The 23,827-nt window shown below is 36.9% G+C and overlaps 1 protein-coding gene across 4 annotated transcripts in view; it reads left to right on the plus strand.

Annotated features, from left to right (window-relative positions):
* LOC150075290 (carcinine transporter-like) overlaps nt 1-23,827 on the plus strand; it is a 150,303-nt gene that overhangs the window by 70,145 nt on the left and 56,331 nt on the right. For all 4 annotated transcript variants that reach the window (XM_090389242.1, XM_090389243.1, XM_090389241.1 and 1 more), the window contains exons 4-6: nt 20,348-20,502; nt 22,457-22,628; nt 22,733-22,865. In XM_090389242.1, coding sequence (XP_090245368.1) covers nt 20,348-20,502; nt 22,457-22,628; nt 22,733-22,865 — 460 coding nt within the window. The remainder of the gene's footprint in view (nt 1-20,347; nt 20,503-22,456; nt 22,629-22,732; nt 22,866-23,827) is intronic.

The raw sequence follows: 23,827 nt of genomic DNA on the forward strand, positions 1-23,827 counted from the left end.
ATTTCGATCTGACCGTCAACCCCTCTTCCCATGTTGATCACGTAATATCTCACACTTTTAAACTTCTTGGATTAATCAAGCGTTCTTCCTCTGTTTTCAAGGGTGACAAAGTTATAATTCTTCTCTACAAGCAGCTTATACTTCCCATTTTTGATTATTGTGATATTATTTGGTCCCCACAACAGGAATATCTTTCTCGCAGACTTGAGAGAATTCAAATGAAATTAATTAAATTATTATGCTATGGAAATCACATTGCATTTCATCGTCGAAATTATGGAGCTTTCTGTAGTCGCCTCAGAATCATTCCTCTTCACTCTAGACGTCAACTCCATGGGTCTCTTTTTGTCTACAATATCATAAACTCTGTTAACGATTCTCCATCTCTTCTTGAACAAATACCTTTCACTATACCCCGTTTCAATTCTCGTTATAAAATTAATCTCTCACTGCCTATTCCTCGTACTCATCACTCACTTGGTAGTCCCCTGTTTCGTTTCCTTCAGGTAATGAATAACTACAATATTGATTTTACTCTTAATCCATCTATCTATAAGAATTTGCTTCTTACTCTGTTTTCTTAATGTAAATTTTGTATATATTTTAATTCTAGTTTTGTATTGATTATTACTGTTTTGTATTTTCTTTAACTCCTAACGTTCTCACCTTTATTTAGGGTCTGTGTGCCATGTGTGTGAGAAACGTGTGTAAATAAATAAATATCATAGGTATCGCATGTGCTATTCAAATACTGTTTGTAGCTGAAGCACTGGATGTTTGTTGCCATGCTCTGTGTGGAGGAATGAACGTGACAGATGCGCAGAAACGAAATATTCTCGATTCACGCATAAAAGTCTTTGCTTTCTGCTCATTTTTTGCTACAGATCATAGATTACTATTTGCTAACGTACCTAAACTGTAATGCACCAAGTATATTAACTAACTTATTAGGCGCGTTAGCATTCATTGGCGGACAAAAAACCTGCATCACTTGTGAATTTTTCAAATAATGTATTTTGCACTGTATTGTGGGTTGTAGAAATGTTCGAAATGCATTTGTTACATGGGATATATATCTCTGTGAATGAAATCCAATAAAAAGACTCTACGTAATTGCCATAAAAATATCTTCCGAAAAGGTCAAATGCGTAATTAATGGAAATATGAGACATCATGCAAATGGCAATCATGACAACCAAACACATTTTATTGCATTTACGTGTACAAACTGAAATGACAAGTTAACGTAATAGTATTATGTACTGTAAATCAGCAAAATAAGTCCTCAATATTTTGTTGTTCCTCCTCGAGCTGCAATTACAGCCTTGCAACGATCTGGCATAGAGTTAATCAACTTCTGATATACGGTTGCCCAATTTCGTGGTACCACACCTTTACAATGCTCTTCTGCAGCGGAATGTTACTTGTTGGCTTCTTCTGAGCAATTTTAGATGACATTACGTATCAGCAGTTTTCAATAGGGTTCAAATCTATACTGTTGCCAGGCCAGTCCAACACTGTAATGCCAGCATTTCTGAGGTATTTCTTAAGGGAGAAAAACGAGGGAAAATATTGGCGAAAGTATGTTTTAAGCCTAGTGAGACAACAAGACAAACTCATCATTAAATCTAAATAGCATAAAACTTAAGCAGTTTTGCTGTGTGGCTAGGTGCTGAGTCCTGCTGAAAAATGCAATTTTTGGACATCTTGTGTTGTGATCCCTAATAACGGGTTCAGGCACTCTTCCAAGATAGCAGTGTAAGTTTCTGCATTCACCGTTCCGTTAATGAACTTAATTCGCCCCATCCTTTGCTTGTTATGCGTCCCCAGACCATCTGACTGGCGGGGAACTTTACAGTCAGTGTTATGCATTCAGGATGGTATGCCTCCGATTTTTCTTCTGACATATCGCTTCCCATCCGAGCCATACAGAAAAGATGACGGTTGCCCATTGCTTTTTTGTCCATGAAACATGCGTTTTAGCCCAAGCAAGTCGCTTCTTTCTCATTTGTTGGGTCAACAAAGGCTTCTTCTTGGGCCGATAGGCATGCAGACCACAATCCGTCTTTGGATAGTTCATGCACTTGTTTCAACGCCAGAGGCCATTTAAAAGTCCAGTTTTAGATCAGGAGCACTAGCATGGCGATTAGGCATAGCCTTTTCAAATATCGATCTTGGGAAGGTAGTCACTCTCTTACGGCTTGATCCAGGTCTTCTCTTCACATCACCGGTTTCACGCTTTAATTTCAGCACCCGGGATACTGTTGACTGGTGGCAGCCAACGTTATCAGAGATAGCACGCGTACAAAGCCTTCCTGGGACAGAGCAACAGCTACATATGGAGCCATGCTTACATCTCCGCAAAACAGGATACTAATGAGCGTGTATACCCTTCCAACGCCGTACTGTATTTATAGAAACGGCTGATGCAGTACCTTGCAATTACTGTCTGATGCAATAGAAGCGTTATCTGATGCAATACTTTGCTTTGCGGCAAACAAAAGGTAAAAGGTATAATCAAACAGTGTCTTATACGTTTCACTACAAACGTTACTTTTTTTTACGGTGATGCAGTTTTTTGTCCGCCAGTGAATATGCATAATGCGCCTGTTGTCTTCGCCGTGACCGGCCTGTGACTACTCTACTCCCAGTACACTGATTTTCATGATATTTTTTTTATTTGGATCTTAAAAAAAAAAGATTCCTCGAGCCATTCCGAATTTAATTAAAATCTGACAAATATAAACCAAGTAATTATTATTATTATTATTATTATTTTCTTTTTCCGTCCTCATGCAATAACTCGACTCCTAGTGTATGGATTTTCATTAAATTTTATATATAGACTTGTCGAGAATTTTCCTGAATTTCATTAAAATCGGACCAATAGAATTGCTAATTATTATTTTTTTAATACAAATGTAAGCTGTCCGATAGCTGAAACACTCGACGTAATGTTTATTGCCATGCACTGGTTGGAGAAAGGAAATGTGGCGAATGCGCAGAAACAGTGTTCACATTTTAAGCACAAAATTCAGCTTTTTTGCTTTTTTTTTTTTTTTTTTTTTTTTTTTGTGACGACTTGCGTACATTAAGTAACTTGTTTTTATATCTAAGTTACTAAATAATATACACTATATGAAAATATATTGTATGCAAAGTCCCTATATAGTCCGAAATAATTCGAAACAGAAGCAGCGTGTTTATATTAGACAGTTTACACTGTTTGAATTCTAGCTGCGCAGCGTTTAATATCTGACATTTCCTCCTTCCCGTATCTTTTATCAATGAAACTTCGGGAAACTGTTTTGTGCGTGTGTAATTTTCGTTTTCTTGTGTCCATAAAATCATATTCATTATCTCGCTTCAAACCCGTTTTTCGCTGTGCTCTGGTGGATCAATTAATGGCATGTAAGCATGTTTATCTACCAGAGCGGATCACAAACGAATAGTTGCATATGAACATATTTCATGCTAGTAATTATACTAGTTTACACTATTAAATCATGTATAATAAACGTATTCCACGCTTACTACACGCTTTTTTAGCAGTGTTATTAATGACAAATGAAGCGGTCAGGTGTGTTAAAGGAAATTTCTAGCTAGGTTTAATAGCAAAACAGGCATAAATGTAATTGTCATTCTCATTGTACCATTAAGGAGTCAAGGTTAGTTTTCTCAGTCAAGGACTGTAATAACAATGAGCTCAAGGATTTTGGCTACAAATGAAATACATTTGAGAAAAGAAAACGATCTTTTTTGTTTAGGCGTTTCGAAAGTTCGTTTTCATTGAGGAAAGTCCACGTTTTATGCATAAGTGCTTATATCGTTCACTAGGTGGTGCCAGTTGCTACCTGCAACCAAGCAATGAAAAATAAACAAATTAAAGGAAACTATGAAACCATAAAATAAAATTTAAATCAAAATTAGTAAGCAAGAGTCAGAACTCATTAGAGGAAACATAGTGCAAGAGCGAATAGTTAATTATTGCGAGGTCTTTCCTGATCTTAGCCGATTTTTTCCAACCCACCGACATAGAAGCCAGCCTTGGAACATACAAAATATATAGACACAAACAAAAGACCAAACTATGACTAAAGAGACTTTCGTTGAAATTAAACGCCAACTGAGAGATGCGATCACATCATAAGAATGAGAACGGAGAAATGGGTTCAGAAGAACTGGATTCTGTTGCATTACAATGCGTCTGCGTGCGCGCGCGCACACACACACACACTTTAAAGAAAATTTTCTGTTTATACTTCGGGACGACCAAATGATCAGAGGAGTTCACAAGATAGACAGAATACAAGAAACAGCACCGTATTTAGCAGTCACTGGCTTGAACCCCGGTCACTCAAGGCACGTGTACTTATGCACCCGCGCCCCTCACCACTAGGCTACGGCGGCCTTTGGTCAAACAGTACCTTATTCACTGCGTTGGGTTAGGCTGAGGCTGGGTTAGAGTTTGCATTCAGGCAGCTAAGGCCACGTATATCTATAAATTGCGTATATACTGTTGCCTGTCTGTTTGTCAGGATGAAAACTCTGGGTTTGAAGCAGCGAAAAAATTATGGGTATTACAATGGTTTGCGGCTCTCCAAAGTTCAACCCTACCCGACGACATGTTATTCCTTAATATTTAATTTCTGTCATTATGTTTTCTTTGCCCCCCCGAGACAACTGACTTTTTAACGTATAGGTATATTATATTGTTGATTTTTATGATTTTTAACATATAGGTATAATTCAGAGGTTCCCAAACTTTCTCGGTTCACGGCGCCCTCAGTATCTTAGTAATTTTTTCACGGCGCCTCTAGGCCAAAAGAAATACCTAACAGTTCGTTAATTAAGTACTTAGGTCCAAACAACTTAATAAGTACTGTTGAAACTGTGAACTACCTCGAGCTAGTGCGCCTTGACCGACAGATGTCTAGTATCGCTATGTTTACCTCGAAAATTTAAAATATCCTACGGCGCCCCTGTTAGTTTGCCGCGGCTCACAGTTTGGGAACCACTGGGTATATTATATTTTGATAAAGTTCAACACATAAAATTGTTTGCAATCCTGCACCAGATAAACCGAGACAGCAAAGACATCCAAAGAATCGAGAATCTGTACTATAATCAGAGTGCCATGGTGAGCGTGGAAGATGAGCTGACAGAAGAAATTATGATAAGAGGTGTTCGATAGGGGTGCATTCTATCTCTATGACTGTTCAACCTCTATTATGAAAAAATTATATGAAAGAGGCATTGGAAGATAGAGAAGATAGGAATTGTTTTAATTGGAATAGTCATCAATAATATTTACTATGCCGATGACACAATTATCATTGCAGGATGTGATTCTGATCTTCACACGCTCATGGGAATAGTTGATGCAAAAAGTAATAAGATGGGGCTTCGAATAAATCCCAGTAGGACTAAATGGATAGTAGTTGGCCTCAAGATTTATACAAATCTCACACTTATAGTCAATGGGAAACTGATTGAAAAAGTTAACAGTTATGTCTATTTAGGAAGAGAAATTAATGACAAAGGGGATGATTCAACTGAAATTAAAAGAAGAGTTGAAATAGCAAGATCGGCCTTTTGCAAAATGAAAGGTGTTTTATGTGATCTGCAATTGGATCTAAATCTTCGAATAAGAGTAATGGAGTGCTACATCCGGTCCACACTACTCTATGGTTATGAGACTTGGATATTAAAGAAAGCAACAATTAAGAAATTTTTGAGGCATTCGAGATGTACATGTACAAATAGAAGAATATTACGTATTCCATGGACAGCTAAAGTTACAAATATTGAAGCGTTGAGATCAGTCAGCAGAGAAAGGAAATTAATGTTTCTAATCAACGAAAACTTCTTTTTTTGGTTACATTATGAGACATCAAGAGAATATGTAGTGCCACAAATCATTCTGACTGGAAGAATTAATGGTGAGAGGAAGAAGAATATCATGGCTGGATAATTTGAAGGAATGGACAGGCAAAACCAGATGGGACGGCAACCCATGATGATATTATATTAGGAGTGAGTGAGAAATTTTGATAAAAGGAAGATAGTGGGCGTGACTTAATTCAACCACCTTTGCTTTTCATAGGCATTAAATGCGTAAGTGCTTTCAGAGATAATGTCTCCGCAATCCTTGGTGTTTGCGCCTTTCCGCCAGCTGCGACCTTGGCAGCGGCGTGGTTTATTGCTAAACAAGCAAACAAATAACATTATAATTGCAATAGAGAAAATTAATACAGCACATAAAAATTAATAATGAAACTGTTTGATAGTATTACTAGGAAACAGTTGCTGCTGTAAAGTAACAAAATTGTTCAAATGTACGCGCTGCCAATCAGAAGGCTGTATGGGCAGGATACAGTTGGTTCTGGTAAATGGATAATTGATTCATTTAATTTAAATTTCTCCTTAATTGTACTAACTCATAAATGAAACCTTTACTGTAAGGCTAATTTTGCAACCTTGACGGTCCAGATAGACTAAAGGAGTACCGACCCCCCCCCCCATGATAAAAATAATGTGAATATTTTTTGAACTACATGTGTAGAATAGATGTGCCGAAATTTGCTTTAGCCAGCGGGTGGTTAATTGCTGGAACAAACTTCCATCTGTCGTGGAAGTTGATAGGTTAAATAAATTTAAGGAGGAACTGGACAAACATTTAGAGGGAATTGTTTTGTAAATTCTTTTTTTTTTTTTTGGCTGATGCTGCATAAGCTCATACACTTGCTTTCTTGCATCACATGCCACTACTGCTACTACTACATGAGAAATATTAAAATATAAATTATTAAATGCTGTTTTAAAATAATTAAAACAGCAGATTTCCACTTGATGAACTTATAAGTGATTCATTTCTTCTTCTTGTTTCAGCCAAACCGATGATATTCCAATTCACATTTTCTAATTCCTTTTTCAGCTCCAATATCCTGCCTTCACCGATGTCTTACGTTGTAACAGGCCAAGTTCAGTTTCCGTGCATGGCAGCCTGGTCGGTACCCAGAGATTGTTAGCACCTCTGCTTCCACTCTGATCCTCTCGCTGCCGTCAGAGGGGGAGTGAAAGCCGCTGGGGACTGAGGGCCATTTGTTTTGTCGTGCTGTCATATGCTGGAAGGTTTGGTCGTTTCCTCTTCACGCTGACCACGAGTCTTGAAGGGAACCACTCTACACGTTCGTTGCCACCTAAGTGACGTTACAGAGCTTACCATCGAGAAGGTGTGCATGAGTAGATTTTAGGGAGGCAGGCCAACCGGACTTCTCCTAAATCTTCTGTAATAGAAAGATATTGGATCCATCAGTGTTTTAGACTGAGTGTCCGATAACACACAGGATACCTGTTCCCCTCTAAGCCCCCCTATTGGGATTAGTAGAGCAATATTTGTATTTGCTTGAGGGAAAACTTCATCACTATTTTGAAATACTTGATGTAAAAATTTTTGATTGGATTCGAAATCCATTCGCATTATCCCTAGAAATTCCAGCATTGCATTTAACAATGAAAGAAAAAGAAGAGCTGTTAGATTTAAGAAATTATCGCACCCTTCAAGTACAATTTAAATAAATAGAGTTATCCGAATTTTGGTTAATGGCGAGAAAGGAGTTTCTTTCAATCGGAGAAAAAGCAGTTGACACTCTTTCATTTATTACCACCTATTTGTGCGAACACAGTTTTTCGTCGATGGTGACTGTCAAAAGTTCGAAGTGATCATCATTAAAAAGTCTGGATCAGGAGTAGGAGTTACGCGTACCCATTTTAAGAATAAAACCTGATATGAAAATGTTACGTTCACAGAAGCAAGCTCAAGTTTTTCATTTAAAAATATTTAATTAAAAAAATTTCAAAACTTCATTTTGGAGTTTTTTATGAATTTAATATTAAATACTTAATATCTTCCATAGTATTTATATTTTACTTTTCTTGTCATAATTATATATATAATATAACGCAAATGTAAAATTTTTTCAAAGTCTTTATTGACACCCCAAAATTCGCCCCAGTTTATTTCTGTGTGCCGTACAAAAATTATAATTTTCTAAGTGTGCCCCGGCGCTAAAAAGGATGGGAAGCACTTCCCTAAATCATAGCAGTATTCAGACTGAACGAACCCGGCAGCCTTCTGAGTATGCAAACAATTGAGTGGTTTAAAGATTGGATTTAAAAAATAAATACGAAGTAAAAGAAAAACACAGCTTGTGAAACAAATTCTATTATTTTCGTTCTATTACATTTTGGGGAAGAAAAAAAAACTACTAGTTCTTGTTTTCAATCGCCTAATGAGATAACTAATTTGTCTAAGGTGTTCCAATAAAAAAAATTGGAACATGCTTGATCTGGGATTGTCTCATACGTGGCTAATTCAAATTCGTTATCACGTCTTGCAGCATCCTTGTTATAGTTTAGCTACATAATTTATGTAGCTAAATTATTTTTTTTTACAACGTGGCTCAGTTTGTCGGTCTCAAGCGAGGTTAAAATGGTTTTTTCTCCCAGAAACTTGGGTTTTTCGTCCAGCAAGCAGAAAATCTACCTCAGAACACATACAATGTACAGACAGTATACGCAGAGAAAAATGGTCTTAGTCACTGATACTCCTAAAACCTCACTACAATAACAACAGCTAAACTATTTATAGGAAGTGGTATGAGAAGAATAACAATATTATTCTTATAGGATATACCCTGGTTGCGAAATCTGAAAACTGGACATCTGCGTGATTATCTGAATGCGGAAGCGAAAGATTAATTAGCTATTAAAAAAAAAAACTCGCCTAATGTGGTTGTAGTGCTAAAAAGGTTGTGTAATTTTACTGATGGATTGAATAAATACTTAGATGAAACAGATGTAGATGATGTACTTGCTACCCTTACTAATTGTTAAAGACCGACATTCTGTGTTTTTAAACTTTTTATCCCCATCCCAAATTACCCTTAACTTTTCCTAATAACAGTTTTGACCCATATCCCCATTATGTGACAAAATACCAATTAGTTCAGAGCGGAACTTCTCGTTTACACAATTTTTTTGTCATTCCATTTTGTTCCACACTTTTACATGAGTTTGGAGAAAGGTGGGATAGGAGAGAAAATAGACATTGCCATTTTAAAATATTTCAAGGACTTTGGAAAAATTCCAGCCAATCAGAATATAATTTTGCTTATCCTTGTCACAAGTGTGATATGAAATATGATCGATGAGTTATGTTAGGTTCCTGCAGATTAAAATATGACTCGCTTTCTTTTAGACAACCCATCTGTTGTTTTCGTTTGTCATACTTTAAATGATAAATTAATACCCATTACTTCCTGTTGATATTTTTATTAATAGTTACTTTCTAGTTTCCCACTCCCTGCCGGAAAACTAGAAACGAAAACAAAATGCCACTTTTCATGTTCAATCCTCATTTGAATTTATCTTTAGAAGTGACCTCGGCCCTCTGTCTGCATTCCATACTTTGGGAGTGGCTTGAACATGATTGAATTTTAGAATGATTTTGAACACTTCAGCCTTAGAACACCGGAGAACCATTGGCTATATATGAAATATGGTTCTCAACAACGTTCCCAACTTTTTTGATATTACTGATTTTTGATTTTGATATCGTTAATCTTAATTGATAAAATGGGAAGAAAACAGAGAGAATTAATTTTTCGTTTATTGTTGAGCTTGAATAGAAGCTTCTATTATCCCAGCCTTGCTCCCTCTTTCAAGTTCTCTTCCTGATGCCAATTACAAATAAGCCACAGAAAATAGTTTAGAAAGTTTCCCCCCTCAAGGGCATCAGCAAGGGTCAAGCAAAACTTGTCTATTACCAGCATATCTATCTCGAACATGCTGACTACTGGATGTTGATTGTGGCCCTTGATTCTTTGCAATAACCGTTTCTTGTAATTGTTTTCATGAGGCTTGCAATGAGTTCGCGTCTGTAACACAGTGATTATAATCGTCAAACTCCCCGCATCAGGTGGAATACGCCTCGAGTTCAAATCTCGTCAGTGGCACAAGGAACTTTATTGGATTTTTTTTTTCTTTTTGAAAGGTTCACATGGACAGCAAAATAGGCATATCGATCAGTGAACACACGCAATTTATGGACATAATACAAATTGGCAGATGAATTAGTTTTCGGGTGGGCCTAATACGATACACTCTTGCAATGATCATTAAAACAGATGACGTAAAAATCATCATATTACCATAATCTATTTCACCAGTATTTATCAGAAAGCAACGTGTTATTAATATTTATTCCACAGTTAGCATGTCCTGAATTTAATTCTTAATTTTCACTTATTTAATCAAGTAATTTATTATTTGATTCTATTATTTTATTTAATTAATTACTATTTATTATTTAATTCTTAATTCTCTCTTATTTTCCGATCAAATTGGTAAATAAGAAGAGCAAAGCTGTTCGATTTTTAGCAATTAAGACTGTTTTAATATTTGTTTTAAACGTTGGGGGTTTTGACGTATAGCATGTGAAACCCATTGAAGCAACTTCACACTGTATCCTTCAGTTGAAAATATACGTTTATTATTAAATATCTTCTGTATGTTATTGCTATTTAGTATTTTCATTAAGGTAACAAAGATCACGTAACGTCAGCGTATTGTATTTGTAAATTGCGTGTCTCATTCCGTGATCTATTTGCTGGATGAAAAAAAATAGAGACCAATGTAATTGGGCGCTCGTCAGGGACTCCAGTAAGAATCTTGAACCTTGTTAGTTTCAAGATTTAAGGTTACTGATTTTAGTGAAGATTCAAAATTCAGTTATTGAAACTACTAGAATTCAGGCCTGATGTAGCCCAGTAGTCAGGAGCGAGAATGCATAGCACGCGTTTCTTGAGTGGACCGGGGTTCAAGCCCGTGACTACTAAATACTGTAAATATTTGTATTGATAACTAATTGTAAACTCTACTGACTTGGTTGTCGTGCCGGTGTATAAACAGAAAATTTAGAATCTTGTTGCTTCTAACAACAAGATTCTAGTAAGCTGAAAAACTCCAGGGTTTTTTTTTTTTTTGGGGGGGGGGGAGATTATATAACCCTTGCACGATACCGTTTAGCCCCAGTAACAGTGTAAAAAAAAAATTATAAGTTCGTCCTGCTTTTCACAGGATGTGAACACATGCGTTCACCACGCGGGGATTGAACGATAGTAATCATAACCATTGTGCTACGAGAGTGCCTAATACATTGTGGCAGAAGATTTTAAGCAAAATGTCTTAATTTTACGAATTAAAATACAGCACGTGAAAAAGTGTTATTTTCTAATTTAAAATCATAAACTTTTTAAGTGGACCAGATTTGGGGTACATTATCGATATGATTAAGTTGTTTTTATCACTCCCCGTGCTTTGCCATTCGTTAACCTCATTTTTCGAGGATAACTGGGTTCCCCAGAACGCTCAGTTCATGTTCTCGTGGATGTTTAAGATGTTTACTACAGATGTTTAAGTGATTGTGTATTCTTGTGACTCAATTTCTTTAATCGTTTATATGTTTAGATATGGACATATGTTCATATGTCTACATAAAAGTCATGTGGACATATGAACACATGAACTTTTATCATCCCTGTGGAGTCCGAAAACGCTTCCCTTCTGAATTATAGCCCGTTTTCTTTTTTTTCATAGAGTGAACGTCCAATATCTGGATAATAAGTATCCTGGCCGTTTTATAGGTAGAAGTGGACCAACTTTATGGTCTGCACGTTCTTCCGATTTAAATCTACTAGATTTTTTATTATGGATACACCTCAAAGCTCTTATTTACGCTGTCCCGGTTCGTAATACACAAGTTCTCTAAGAACAGATCGTGGATAGTTGTTATTTGGGGTACATTATCAGCAGTCGATCACTGACTGAAGGAAAATTTTCAGATATCACCATTCTACAATTATGCCCACTCAATTTAAACGCATGCCTCTGTTTGTGTTACTTGACTACGCTCCACTTCACTCTTGGCCAAGTGCATGCGAATTAGCATAGAACAGCACCACACAAACTATCCATTTAGGAAAAAAAAAAAAATCGCGAGTATGCACAGTAAATATAATTACCCCACATCAGGTGGAAAAGACCTGAATTCGAATCCCGTCAATGACGTGAGGAATTTTTGGGATTTTTTTTCACAACCTGGCTGAGCTAGTCGGTCTCAAGCGAATGATTTTTCTCCTGGAAACTCGCGTTTTTCGTCCATCAAACAAGCAAATCGACCACACAGAATACACGCAATTTACAGACACTATATACTGACGCCTCATAGCCTTAATTTGCTTTAGTGCTTAACACACACACACGTACACACTCAGAGCATTGATTATCATTTCTAGAACAGCTACTCTCCACAGCTAGAACAGCCACTCTCCGTCCTGAGTTCCATAACCACAGTCCCACAGGTGGCGCCTTACCCTAAACACTATGCCACTAGTCCCAGAGCTTGTTACACAAGTAAGCAATATTCCTGTACTTGGCTATGGCATCCTTTTGCTTCAGGTTCGAGGGGACTCCCCACATAGTTTCGTTGCTGTTCTAATATATTTTTATTCGTATCTCCACATTTGGTGTAAACATTTCGTGGGATGGCTTTGGCTTCCTTCCCAAAAGCTTCGGGTTGTAAAAAAAGTTTCATAGGCTTGACGTAGCTGAGTGGTCCGGAGCCCGAGTGCAGTAGTACACGATCTCCGATTGGACCGGGGTTCAGTCCCATGACTACTGAATACGATTAACAATTTGTATTGATTGATGTATTGTAAACTCCACTGACCTGGTGGTCATGCCGGAGTATAAACAAAAACATTTTATTATTATTATTTTTTTTTTTTTTTTTTTTTTTTTTGCTCGATGCGTCTCAGAGTCAGGATTTCAGCTGTCTTGTTTTTCTTTTTGCATTTCTTGCTTTTTGAGGTCCAAGCCATTTCGCCCATACTAATACAGCAATCTCCCGAAATTTACTATTCTCTCTCTGCTGCCAAAAAAAAAAAATAATAAATAATAATAATAATAAATAAAATAAATAAATAAAAGATATATCTTGCAATTCCGCCGAGAAATTCTAAATTACAATTTCTGTTATAGTATCCACAGTTGTGATTATCCAAAGTATAATAAAACTATCATATTACGGAAGTTAGTTCACAGGCTAACTCAATTTAATTTATGAATTTGTCTCTTGAACTTCGTCACGGGTCAGAAACATTTTAGTCATCTTAAATGAGTAACTTATTTGAAGAAATTACAGCTGTCTCTCTCTTTGAACCGTAAAAGGAATGCCATTGGCACTTTTGTTTTCCTCCTTTCAGGAAATGGTGTAAGTGAGAAATATCAGATAATGCATGGGGGTGACGCATCAGTTTGTGCAATTTAGGCTTCGGTGATAGTGCAGTTTGCATTCGCCTCAGTATCCATTGCCGAAGGCATTCAGTCATTTACGGAGATTCTAATAAAATTATCTTTTACTAAGAAAACACTACTTAATCCATATCAGATACTGAAAATAATTATTAATTTATGTTAAGGCTCTTAAATAATTATTTAATTATTCAGTAATGAGTAATCTTTTTGTTCATTCACGTTTCTTTCGTCTGTTTTCGTTCTAAGGCATTTTTAAGGGGACTTAAAACGCTGAGAAAGTGTATAACAGATATTATATATGGCATGCTCACATTTCTGTTTTATTATAGTTATTATTTTTATAATTTGATCTTATATTAGTAAGAGAAAACATATTTTAGTGTTTATAATTATTTTAACATTTCATCATTTTGACCCATAAATGTGTGAGTCTGTGAGAGTCTTTGCTGTAACAGAAAAGAATGGTATACATCAGAGCGTAATTGCAACTGCCCATCAGGGGTTAACATTATAATACTTATATAGAATATCCTATAACAATAAAAAAATATATAATAAATGTAATCTCTAAAAACAATACGGAACCGTCCAGTCGAACTTGAATCCGAACACTAGCAGGATTCTTTGATCGTACTTCATGCAGATCAGTTGGTTCTCCCAAAAAACCAAAAACTACTTGGAGGTGTAGATCAACGGCTCACGGGTGGCACCTATGGCTCCCCTGGCTGACAATAATAATAAGATTCTTTATTAACGTAAATTTTATACAATAGTGATTCCTTACACAGAAAGCCAGAGGAATCTTACAATTTGTTGTTTATACAAGTGATTTTGTTTTATAAAAAAAAAATAAATAAAATAAAAAAATAAATAAATAATAATAACTAAATAATAATTAATAGATCAAAGCAAAGATGATAATCAAAATGTAAAAATTAAGTAGTAATTACAGCGAAAAAGGACTACAAGTTGAGCAGAACATGAAATGACATCGGCTAACTAAGATCGGCACTTACATAAATGTCCTTTACAAACAGCAAGATGGGACAAGATGCCATCGCGATATGCCTTGTCTATAGTCCACAGGTCGATGTCGATGTTGAACGAGTTGAGTGTCCAGAGTCACATTTGGGAAGTGTCTCTTGAAATTCTGCAACCGCTGGAGCCTTGAGTATAGGAGGGGATACTACGGAGATGTCTGCCTGGCAAACACCAACCAACCGTTTTCCAGATGTTGATGTGATCCTGCTTAGCTGAGCACAGATGAAGGAATGACTTTATTTTTAGCACATGGGCTCTGTGGACTATGGGCGTATATTGCAGGTTGCAGCGGAGATTAGATTTAGATGTTGTGTAGATCTGGTGCGACCACAAGTTGGCCCATCTCAGCACCCAGAATTCGAGGCCCCATAGTTTCCTGAGGCTGGTGGGTGGTGCCGCCTACCAATCTTCCACGGCATAGGAGAGTACACTACAGAAGTAAGTTGCGAGGTATTTCTTGATTATTTGCTTATTGTGCGTTTTGCACAGATCCATTTTCATTCCCCAGAATTCTCTCAGGGCTTTGGAGTACTGAGCTTGGATTTGTTTTTTATAGGTGAGGTTGGCGTCAAGGATTACTCCTAGGAATTGACACTGTCTGTGGGAGTCAGAACATTTCCTGCCAATTCTGGAAGTAGAGAAGATGCAGTATCAGTAGAAGTCATCCGACTTGGCGTAAAGATGAGATAGTTTGACTTCTCTGGATTGACTGACAGGCCAAAAAATTTAGCATACTTACAGAATGTATTTAGGTAGCTGTTTACAGATTCAGAGGCGGTTTGTCTTTCTTGTGAATCACCAACATGGCGTTTGCATGGCAGGTAGCAAACAATATCATCAGCATACGATAGGAAAGCTGGAATTTGATCCATTAGTGGAACGAATATTGCTGCAAATAACAAGGCTGAGAGAGAACCACCTTGTGGGATCCCTACTTCGACGCTTTTAGTGACTGTAATGCCATCGCCTTTGAAGTGAAGCATTCTCCTAGATAGCAAATTATTGAGGATCTCGAGCATATTTCTGGATATCCCGTAGAATCTCTCAAGTAAGGCAAGAAGGGGTGTTATTTGGACCGAGTCGAAAGCAGATTTCATGTCCAGAAAAATGGTGTGAAGATCTTCGTTGTCATTCCAGGCGTGAAGTATTTTCTGTGATAATGACTGTAGGCAGGTTACAGTAGATCTATTAGGCATGGCATAATGGGTATGTTCTGGCCTATGCGCAAAGATTGCAAGTGCTACTTATAGATGCACTTCTCGGGGCATTTCAGGAAGGGAGAGGCAATTGATATTGGCCTGAAGTCAGCCGGTCTTTTCGCACGAGGCTTTTTCGGAACTGCCACGACTCTGTATGATAACCAGCTTGAAGGCACTTGTGCAAATTTGAGTACTTTGTTGTAGAGTTGAGTGAGCTCTTTGCTGATGAAATAAGAAGCAATTTTTAGACTAAAAAGAGGTATTGCGTCAATTCCTATGGTGGACTTGTCAGGTAGTGAATTTATTATTTTTATTAGTTGTTCTTCGGAAATTTCTGTATTACTAGAAGGTGAAGAAACGCTGAACGCTTCATTCCAAGGATATGCTTCGGACACACGGTGATCTCGCTTAAAATGCAGCACCTGCTCACGCCATTCCTGGACATCTAAAGATAGAGGGGTGCAAGTATGACTAGTGGACCACACACGTTTTCCCCTGGATAGCCGGCCGTTCATGAAATTGTCAATAGAAAATTGTTTCGTCTTCTGGAAATCCATCCTTGCTTTGGAAAAGTTGGCGTATGACTCTTGTGAAGGCGACTTCTTGTAAAAGAGGCATGGGCTGCCTGTTTTTCCCTAAAGGCCTTGGTCAGGAGGGTATTCCACCATGGCTTTGAGTGAGGACTAAGGATGCAAGTTTTGGACATTGCAGACCTTGCAATGAATTCCATCCATCTCGCAAGCCAGTAGGCAGCCTCATTTATGTTAAGCTCAGCCAGTATGTTCCATGGGTAAAGTTGGAAAAGGGTAGTAACTTTTCCAATGTTGATGTATTTTGGATTGTATACTCTCCTGACAGTGTTTGTAGTTTGTATTTGTGTACGTTCATCCTTAGGTGCCTGCAGAGATATTATAGCAGCAATCGGAACATGATCGGACGGGAGGAAGTTCTCAGTTATGGTCAGGGTTTCCTTTATTAAACAGTTTGAGAAGATGCGCTGCAGGGTGTCATCGCCGTGTGAGGGAGGAACATGAATAAGACCAATGCCCATTTCCGACATGTTCAATGACAGAGTATCTAGGAGCTTCTTTGTGGCTGGCAGTGGAAGGTTAAAGTCTCCGAGGATGAGGAGCTTTTGCCGATGATTGATTGTGGATGACAGCCATGCTGTCAGATTAAGGACAGAATCCTCAGAAACCGGTGGGGGGGGAATAACGGCGCACACACAGAGATCGACAAACCAGCAATTCGGTAGATTCCAAGAACAGCTTCTATGTCACCTCCTGGATAAGTGGATGCCTTAATCAGGGGTAGTGACCTCCTGGATAAGTGGATGCCTTAATCAGGGGTAGTGAACTCCTCTGACAGATTGCTACACCGCCACCTCGTCTCCCAATTCTATTAGCAGCCAGCGTGTGATAGCCAAGATTTGAGGTGAAGGCATCAATTTCCATTTCAGTCATGGTGTAGTCTTTTTCTGTATACACGATCTTGGCCAAACTTCTTGAGGTCGACATCCAGATCCTGGACGCGTGATAGCATCTGCTGAGGGAAAATCGGTCGGACAGTGAAGGCGTGCTTAAAAAACGCACAGCTGTAGAGTTGCCAGGAGGTAAGCCACCGGGATCCTCGAGGCTCAGCTATCACAGTCAGGATAGCTGAGACCAGTCAGTCAACTGTTAAAAAGCGTATCCTTTTATCAGTAATCTACGGTGGCTTAGGAAGTTGATTGTGTTGCCCATGACTGGAGCTGGGATCGTAAATTTACAGTATGTAGCTCGTGGGAGGCCCACTTCAGTAGCGAATACTCTGAAGAGAACACTGGTTTGATGCCGGAGGGAGCTGCAAATGCCCAGATGTCCGCCGCATTTAAAAGTAGGGATCGGGCTGTTATTTCAGTGAGTTAACAAGCGTGACAGTCATTATGATACCTGGAGAATTTACTTTAAAATCTCAAAACAAATCTTTGCTCTGGTGATTAAGAAAGCGTATGACTTATACAGGGTGTTTTTAAAATCGCCGAAACCCATATAATTGCATTATAACTCCGAATAACTGTGCGTTATTAATTATATAATATCGGTGTAGATACACCATAATTTATCCATAAATTTAAACTAGTATATATGTAGTGTAAAAGGCATCGTTTTAATTTTATCTCATATTGTGGCTGCCTTCACGAGATACCAGGTATTGCACTACTTTGAATAAGTAACGCTTCTCTAGTAGAGAAGACTACTGTTATTTATTCTCAGTGGATACCACCACACAGACGGCACCGTTTTGAAATATGGTATGGGATAAAGTTCTCGGTTATCCTCATACTGTCCCTATTAGACTTAGAAAAGAGATAAAGATGTAAGAAGGTGACAGTAGGAGAGGTAGAGGAAGCAAATGCCATAGAAGGAAGAAAGGGACAGTTGCTCCTTCAACTCACACTCAAAGCTCATATATTCCTCGAATAGGCAACGCTTCCCCAGTAGAGAAGCCTGTTGTTACCTATTCTCGGAAACTCCGTGAATATCAGGCTCCCCGCGGCGTCCGTTTCAAAGCTATTGGCCTATCATCAGTGGATGGGCAGGCACCGTTTCAAAGCTGTTGGCTTATCATCGGTGGGTGGGCAGGTACCCTGGTAATGCAACATGCCATCACAGTTGCGAAGTGATTCCACAATATGAGAGATGCCAAATGGTATACAGATAATGTATAGACAAATACCTGGTGTCTCGTTGTGAAGGCAGCCACAATATGAGATAGAATTAAAGCGATGCCTTTTACACTACATAGGTAGTTTAAATTTATGGGTAAACTATGGTGTTTCTTCACCGATATTATATAGTTAATTACTTAAAACCCATATATAACTATGCCTTGTGCATTTCATCTTAAAAAAAAAAGTTATTAATTAATATAACTCCGATTACACTTGAGGGAATATGTAATTTGGTTGATGTGTACACCAATCATGTAGGATCGCAATGCATTATAAAATGTTGGACATGCTCTCCATTCTATGTTAAACACATTCGAATCCGACAACACACGTTTTTGACAACGCGGTGAAGCGTATCGGCATTTAACTTGGTGATTATATCTTTTAATTCTTCAACTGAGCTTAGACTGTTTACAAATCCCTACTCTTTAACGTATCTACCTACCAAAGAACAAATCAGTAGAGGTAAGGTATGGCGTACTAATATCACTGGTAGAAAGTTGCTTCAACTTGATGGAGTATCATTCATGTGATCGTAACCCCATAAGAACACGCCACTGCAGCATACCAAGGCGCAATGACAACGCTGAAAGCAATTTGACAGAAACGATCAGGTCTGCTTTCTGTGGTGTTGGTTGTTATTGGGTTTTAAGAGCAACGTGTACGCTGTCTGTAAGTTGCGGGTGTTCTTAGGTCGATTTTCTGTTTGCCGGACGAAAAACTTGATTCTGGGAGAAAAAAACCATGCTACCTCGCCTGAGACTGAATAACTCAGCCACGTTGTGAAAAAGGCCCATAAAAATTCCTCTCATCATCGACGGGACTCGAACCCAGATCTTTTCCACTCGGTGTAGGAGGACGGTGATTTTACCATCTGTGGTGCCGTAATGCTCCATGATAATGCACATTCTCATACTGCTCATCAAACCCCGGATCTTCTGGAATTGGGGAAGTCTTGACCCCTCCTCTTTCTCACTGCATAGCCAGGATCTTGCCTCACTCTGATTTCTATCTGTTCGGCTTGATACCGGTAGTTTCAATCCAAATAACTTTTATGTGGAGTACTTGATGTCCAGAAACTGTATAACTCTGTATTAGGCCTGACGTGGCTCAGTGGTCAGGAGTGAGATTGCATAATACGCGTTCTTTGAGTAGACCGGGGTTCAAGCCTGTGACTACTTAATACGATAAATATTTGTATTGACGATTTATTGTAAACTCTACTGTCGGGGTGGAGTATAAACAGGAAATTTATTATTTATTTTGTCCAGTACGGTAAAGCAGGTTGTTGATGACTTTTTTTTTTTTTTTTAATGTAGCTTCGTGGAAGAATTTGACAGCGAACCGCTAGTTTTTCAAGAACTTCTGGATCCAGATTTTTTTCCACTGACATCAGTCACACCTCATTTATGCTCAATTTTACAGAGTTGAATGATATGACTTTTCGTGGTATGATAATCTTTTACCATACCATGGTCAAATTAATTGGTCTCGAGCAAGGGTTGCTTGGTTTTACCTTACAGAAATTCTGTTTTCCATCCGAAAAATGGACAAGCCGACCATAGAATACATGTAATTTACAAACATGGGTTTAGTGTCCTTTACACACTTTTAATAACTCAACGCAGCTAGGAGAAACGCAATATTTATGTTCGTTTATGCGAATGAGGCAGCCAACCTGTCATTATATCGTTAGTTACCTTTTCGGTTGTGTTTGGTTATAGGACACTCAAGTGTTGCATCATTCAAAATCGAATTGGAAAATCGATGGTGCGTAAATAATAACACGATCTATCCATAACTTCTGACTAGTCCTTTGTCTTTTCTTCTTTCTGAGAACTTTTTAAATTTTTTTCGAAAATTAAGGTTTCATTTTCTCGAAACCTCAAATTGCCTTTTAAATATTTAAGATGTATATATACCTAGAAAAGATATCACATTTTTTACGCTATAAATAACTTACTTCCTATCTGAAATAATGAACATAATTATTTACTTATTTATTCTGTTTCAGAGTAGGTCGCCGGTTTACATTTTTTATTCTGGTAGCCGTTACAGTCATTAGTGGAGTATCTTCAGTGTTCATCTCCAATTTTGTACTGTTCATCCTTATCCGGATGGTATGTGGTAGTTTGATGCCTTTAGCCTTCCAGCTTCCGTATATTATTGGTAAGTAAACTTATTAGATACAAAATAAAGATTGATTTGGTAATTAAAGCTGTTACCGATAATATAATAATAGCCAATGTTGGAGAGTTTCTTTAACGATTTCCTATTACTTTTATGGTGTGTGTGTGTGTAAGTAAGGTCATAATAACCATTTGGTGTTTGTTTCTTATACTGGCTTTGTTGCTTATATTTGTTTTATTGGTGTTTTTAAGTTGTCCAGAATTTTTGTTCACCCTCTAAAACAGGATGATGATTATTCGAACCTTAGGATTATTCGAATTTGGGATTTTACCAGTTCAGAAAATTTAAAAGTAATTCTCCATTTCTCCTGCTATCTGAGAATATTTGGTTTTCAGATTGGTGTTGTTAGCACTTTATTCCAAATTTTTAATATTAAAAGAAATATAATAAGAAAAAATAACAGTAGCTAGTAGTACGTGAAGGCCTTAAAGTTGCTTCACTTAAAATATGAAGTATTTTTAAAGATTAAAAAGAACCGATGGAGAATATAAACGTTGCTATTTCAATTCTTGTAAGCTAAATTTCACGCAATCAGAAATCTGAACATCAGCAAACGCTAATAAACTACTATGTAGCAGCAAAAACTACAATACGACTTACCTATAATATTTCAAGAACAGATTTGTCTTAAAAGAGAATAAAAACGGGGAAAAAATAATAATAAAAAAACCCGAAACTATAACAACAACATAAAAAAAAAATTACATTAGAGGTCTGCCACTGATAATACTACACAAAAGTAGGCCTTTTCTTCTTAATAGTTGCAAGTTAAATTTGCTTTATGTTATTGCTAAATATTCTAACTCATCTAAAAGAAAATGTTATATATACAGCCCCTGTAGATGGTAATACCTGCCACTTCTTGGATTGCTTGGGATAATTCATGGGCTATACTAATACTGTACTATAGTGAAATTATAGCAACCTTATAATACCGTGATAAATCTGACTAAAAAATGAATAGCAAATGCTTAGAAAACGGTACTCACCTTGTATAAATCTGCAATAAAATTTTTTTTGGTAGATGGTGGTTAAATTTAGGTTGGAAGAAGCATTAAAAAGAACTAAGGCGGGGAATGGAGTGAAAATATTTTAAACAGATTTTAAAATGAGCGCAAGGAAGTAGAAATGCAGATCTCCAATCCTTGGTTGTCATAAAGAGGTTAAAAGACGTAAATGAAAAAAAGAGAGAAGACCGGTGGTGCCAATAGTCATTACGAGGGACTTTCGTGAGTAAACCGTCATCAGTTGGCAAATGGAATGTTCTTGTCCAGAATAACGGACGTTCCATTTGCCAACTGATGACGGTTTACTCACGAAAGTCCCTCGTAACGACTATTGGCACCACCGGTCTTCTCTCTTTTTTTCATTTACGTCTTTTAACCTCTTTATGACAACCAAGGTTTGGAGATCTGCATTTCTACTTCCTTGAGCTCATTTTAAAATCTGTTTAAAATATTTTCACCCCATTCCCCGCCTTAGTTCTTTTTAATGCTTCTTCCAACCTAAATTTAACCACCATCTACCAAAAAATTTTTATTGCAGATTTATACAAGGTGAGTACCGTTTTCTAAGCATTTGCTATTCATTTTTTAATACTGTACTAATAAAGTCACCAATAACTGTTCTTCAAATACTTGTTGAAGAGGCGGGTTCGATTACTGTCGAAACAGCAGAAATGTTTGTTTTTCTTTAATATTGTAGCAGAAGTAGTCTTTGTTGAGCGAGACTTGCAGGATGAAGAACTAGGTAACTCGTGTAAATTTACGTTATTTTTATTGTGAAAGTTCTTGAGAAAATTATTTATGGGAAGTTTTCATGGAGGGCGAGTTTTTGTTTTAAGAGTATTTTATCCATTGTATTGTTGAATGACTCGAATACATATTACAATCAGTTCATGCATTTCAGAATTCATGTTCGTTTCTTTTCACAGGTTTAGAAATGGTTGGACCAAAAATGCGAACCAGAATAAATGGAATTAGTAACATCGTTTGGACTTTAGGGTTGTGCGCTCTCCCCTTAATAGCGTATTTATCCCGTCATTGGGTTATTCTTGGCGTAGTGACTTCTTCCATCCCCATCCTATCATTTGCTATCTACTGGAGGTAAGCATCTAGATTAGCAGTTGCTCAGTTGTGTCAGCTGCCATTTTATTATGTAAAAGAAGCAGCAGTTCAATGTTTTTTTTAAAAAATAAGATTATTTACAGGTATCTACCGGAATCTCCACGTTGGCTCGTATCGCAGGAACGTTACGAGGAAGCAGCCGAAATATTAATCCGCATCGCCAAAGTTAATGGGAAACTCGGGTCGCTTTCTTATGATCTCATCCCAAAGTTAAAAGTAAGTTCAAATTTTTTTGTTAATATCGCTCAGAGAACTTTTAATATTTCAGTAGCGTTTTTTCTTTAATATGGACCAGAGTAAGGCTGATATAAACAGTGTATCGAACCAGAGTTTATTTTTAAGTTGAAAATTAATATTTTTAAATAACTTTTTAAAAAGAAATTAATATTTTAAAAATAATATTAATTTTTTATTCTTTTGAAATGTTAAATTATTTTAATATCAACTGATCGTAAATTTTGTAATATATGTTTAGCTTGGTATAACTGTAAGTAATTTCAAATAGAAATAAATAGAAAAGTAAATATTAACTTCTTGACGACATAACGTACATAATACAACTTACATGGTTCTGATATATATATATATATATATATATTAAAAATTGCTAAATAAATAAATAAAATTAAATACTTAAGAAACGTAATTTCAATATCTAGTGATTAATTTCAGTTACTATACTGTATTTCGATTTGTTAATTTTTAAAAAATGTTTAGTAGTTTAAATATGTAAATATATATATATATATATATATATATATATATATATATATATATATTTTTTTTTTTTTAAATACATTTACGTAAAGAATAGTAAATATTTTAAATCAATTTCTTATACCAGAGAGAGAGAGAGAGAGAGAATGGAAGTCTTCAAGCAACGGGCGGGCCGTCATAAATATTTTTTTTTTCGTGGGTTGTCAGGTAAACAAGGTTGCGCGCCACTGGTCTAGACCAGTAGTACGTAAACTTGTTAGATAACGGTACACATATAATATTTATGTATATAGGTTAGTGATGTCGTGACAGATTTTATTTTAAGAGGGAAAGAGAGAGAGACAGCAAGGACAGAAAGGAAAAGAGATGCACTAATCAGCAGTCTTATCTTGTACAACTAGCTCTCAATGTTACCTAACATGAAAAATAAAATTATTGAGAATTATACTAGCCTCCAGATA

This window comes from Mastigoproctus giganteus, chromosome 14, assembly GCF_048544385.1.
Source record: "Mastigoproctus giganteus isolate SK-2022 chromosome 14, ASM4854438v1, whole genome shotgun sequence".
NCBI lineage: Eukaryota > Metazoa > Arthropoda > Arachnida > Uropygi > Thelyphonidae > Mastigoproctus > Mastigoproctus giganteus.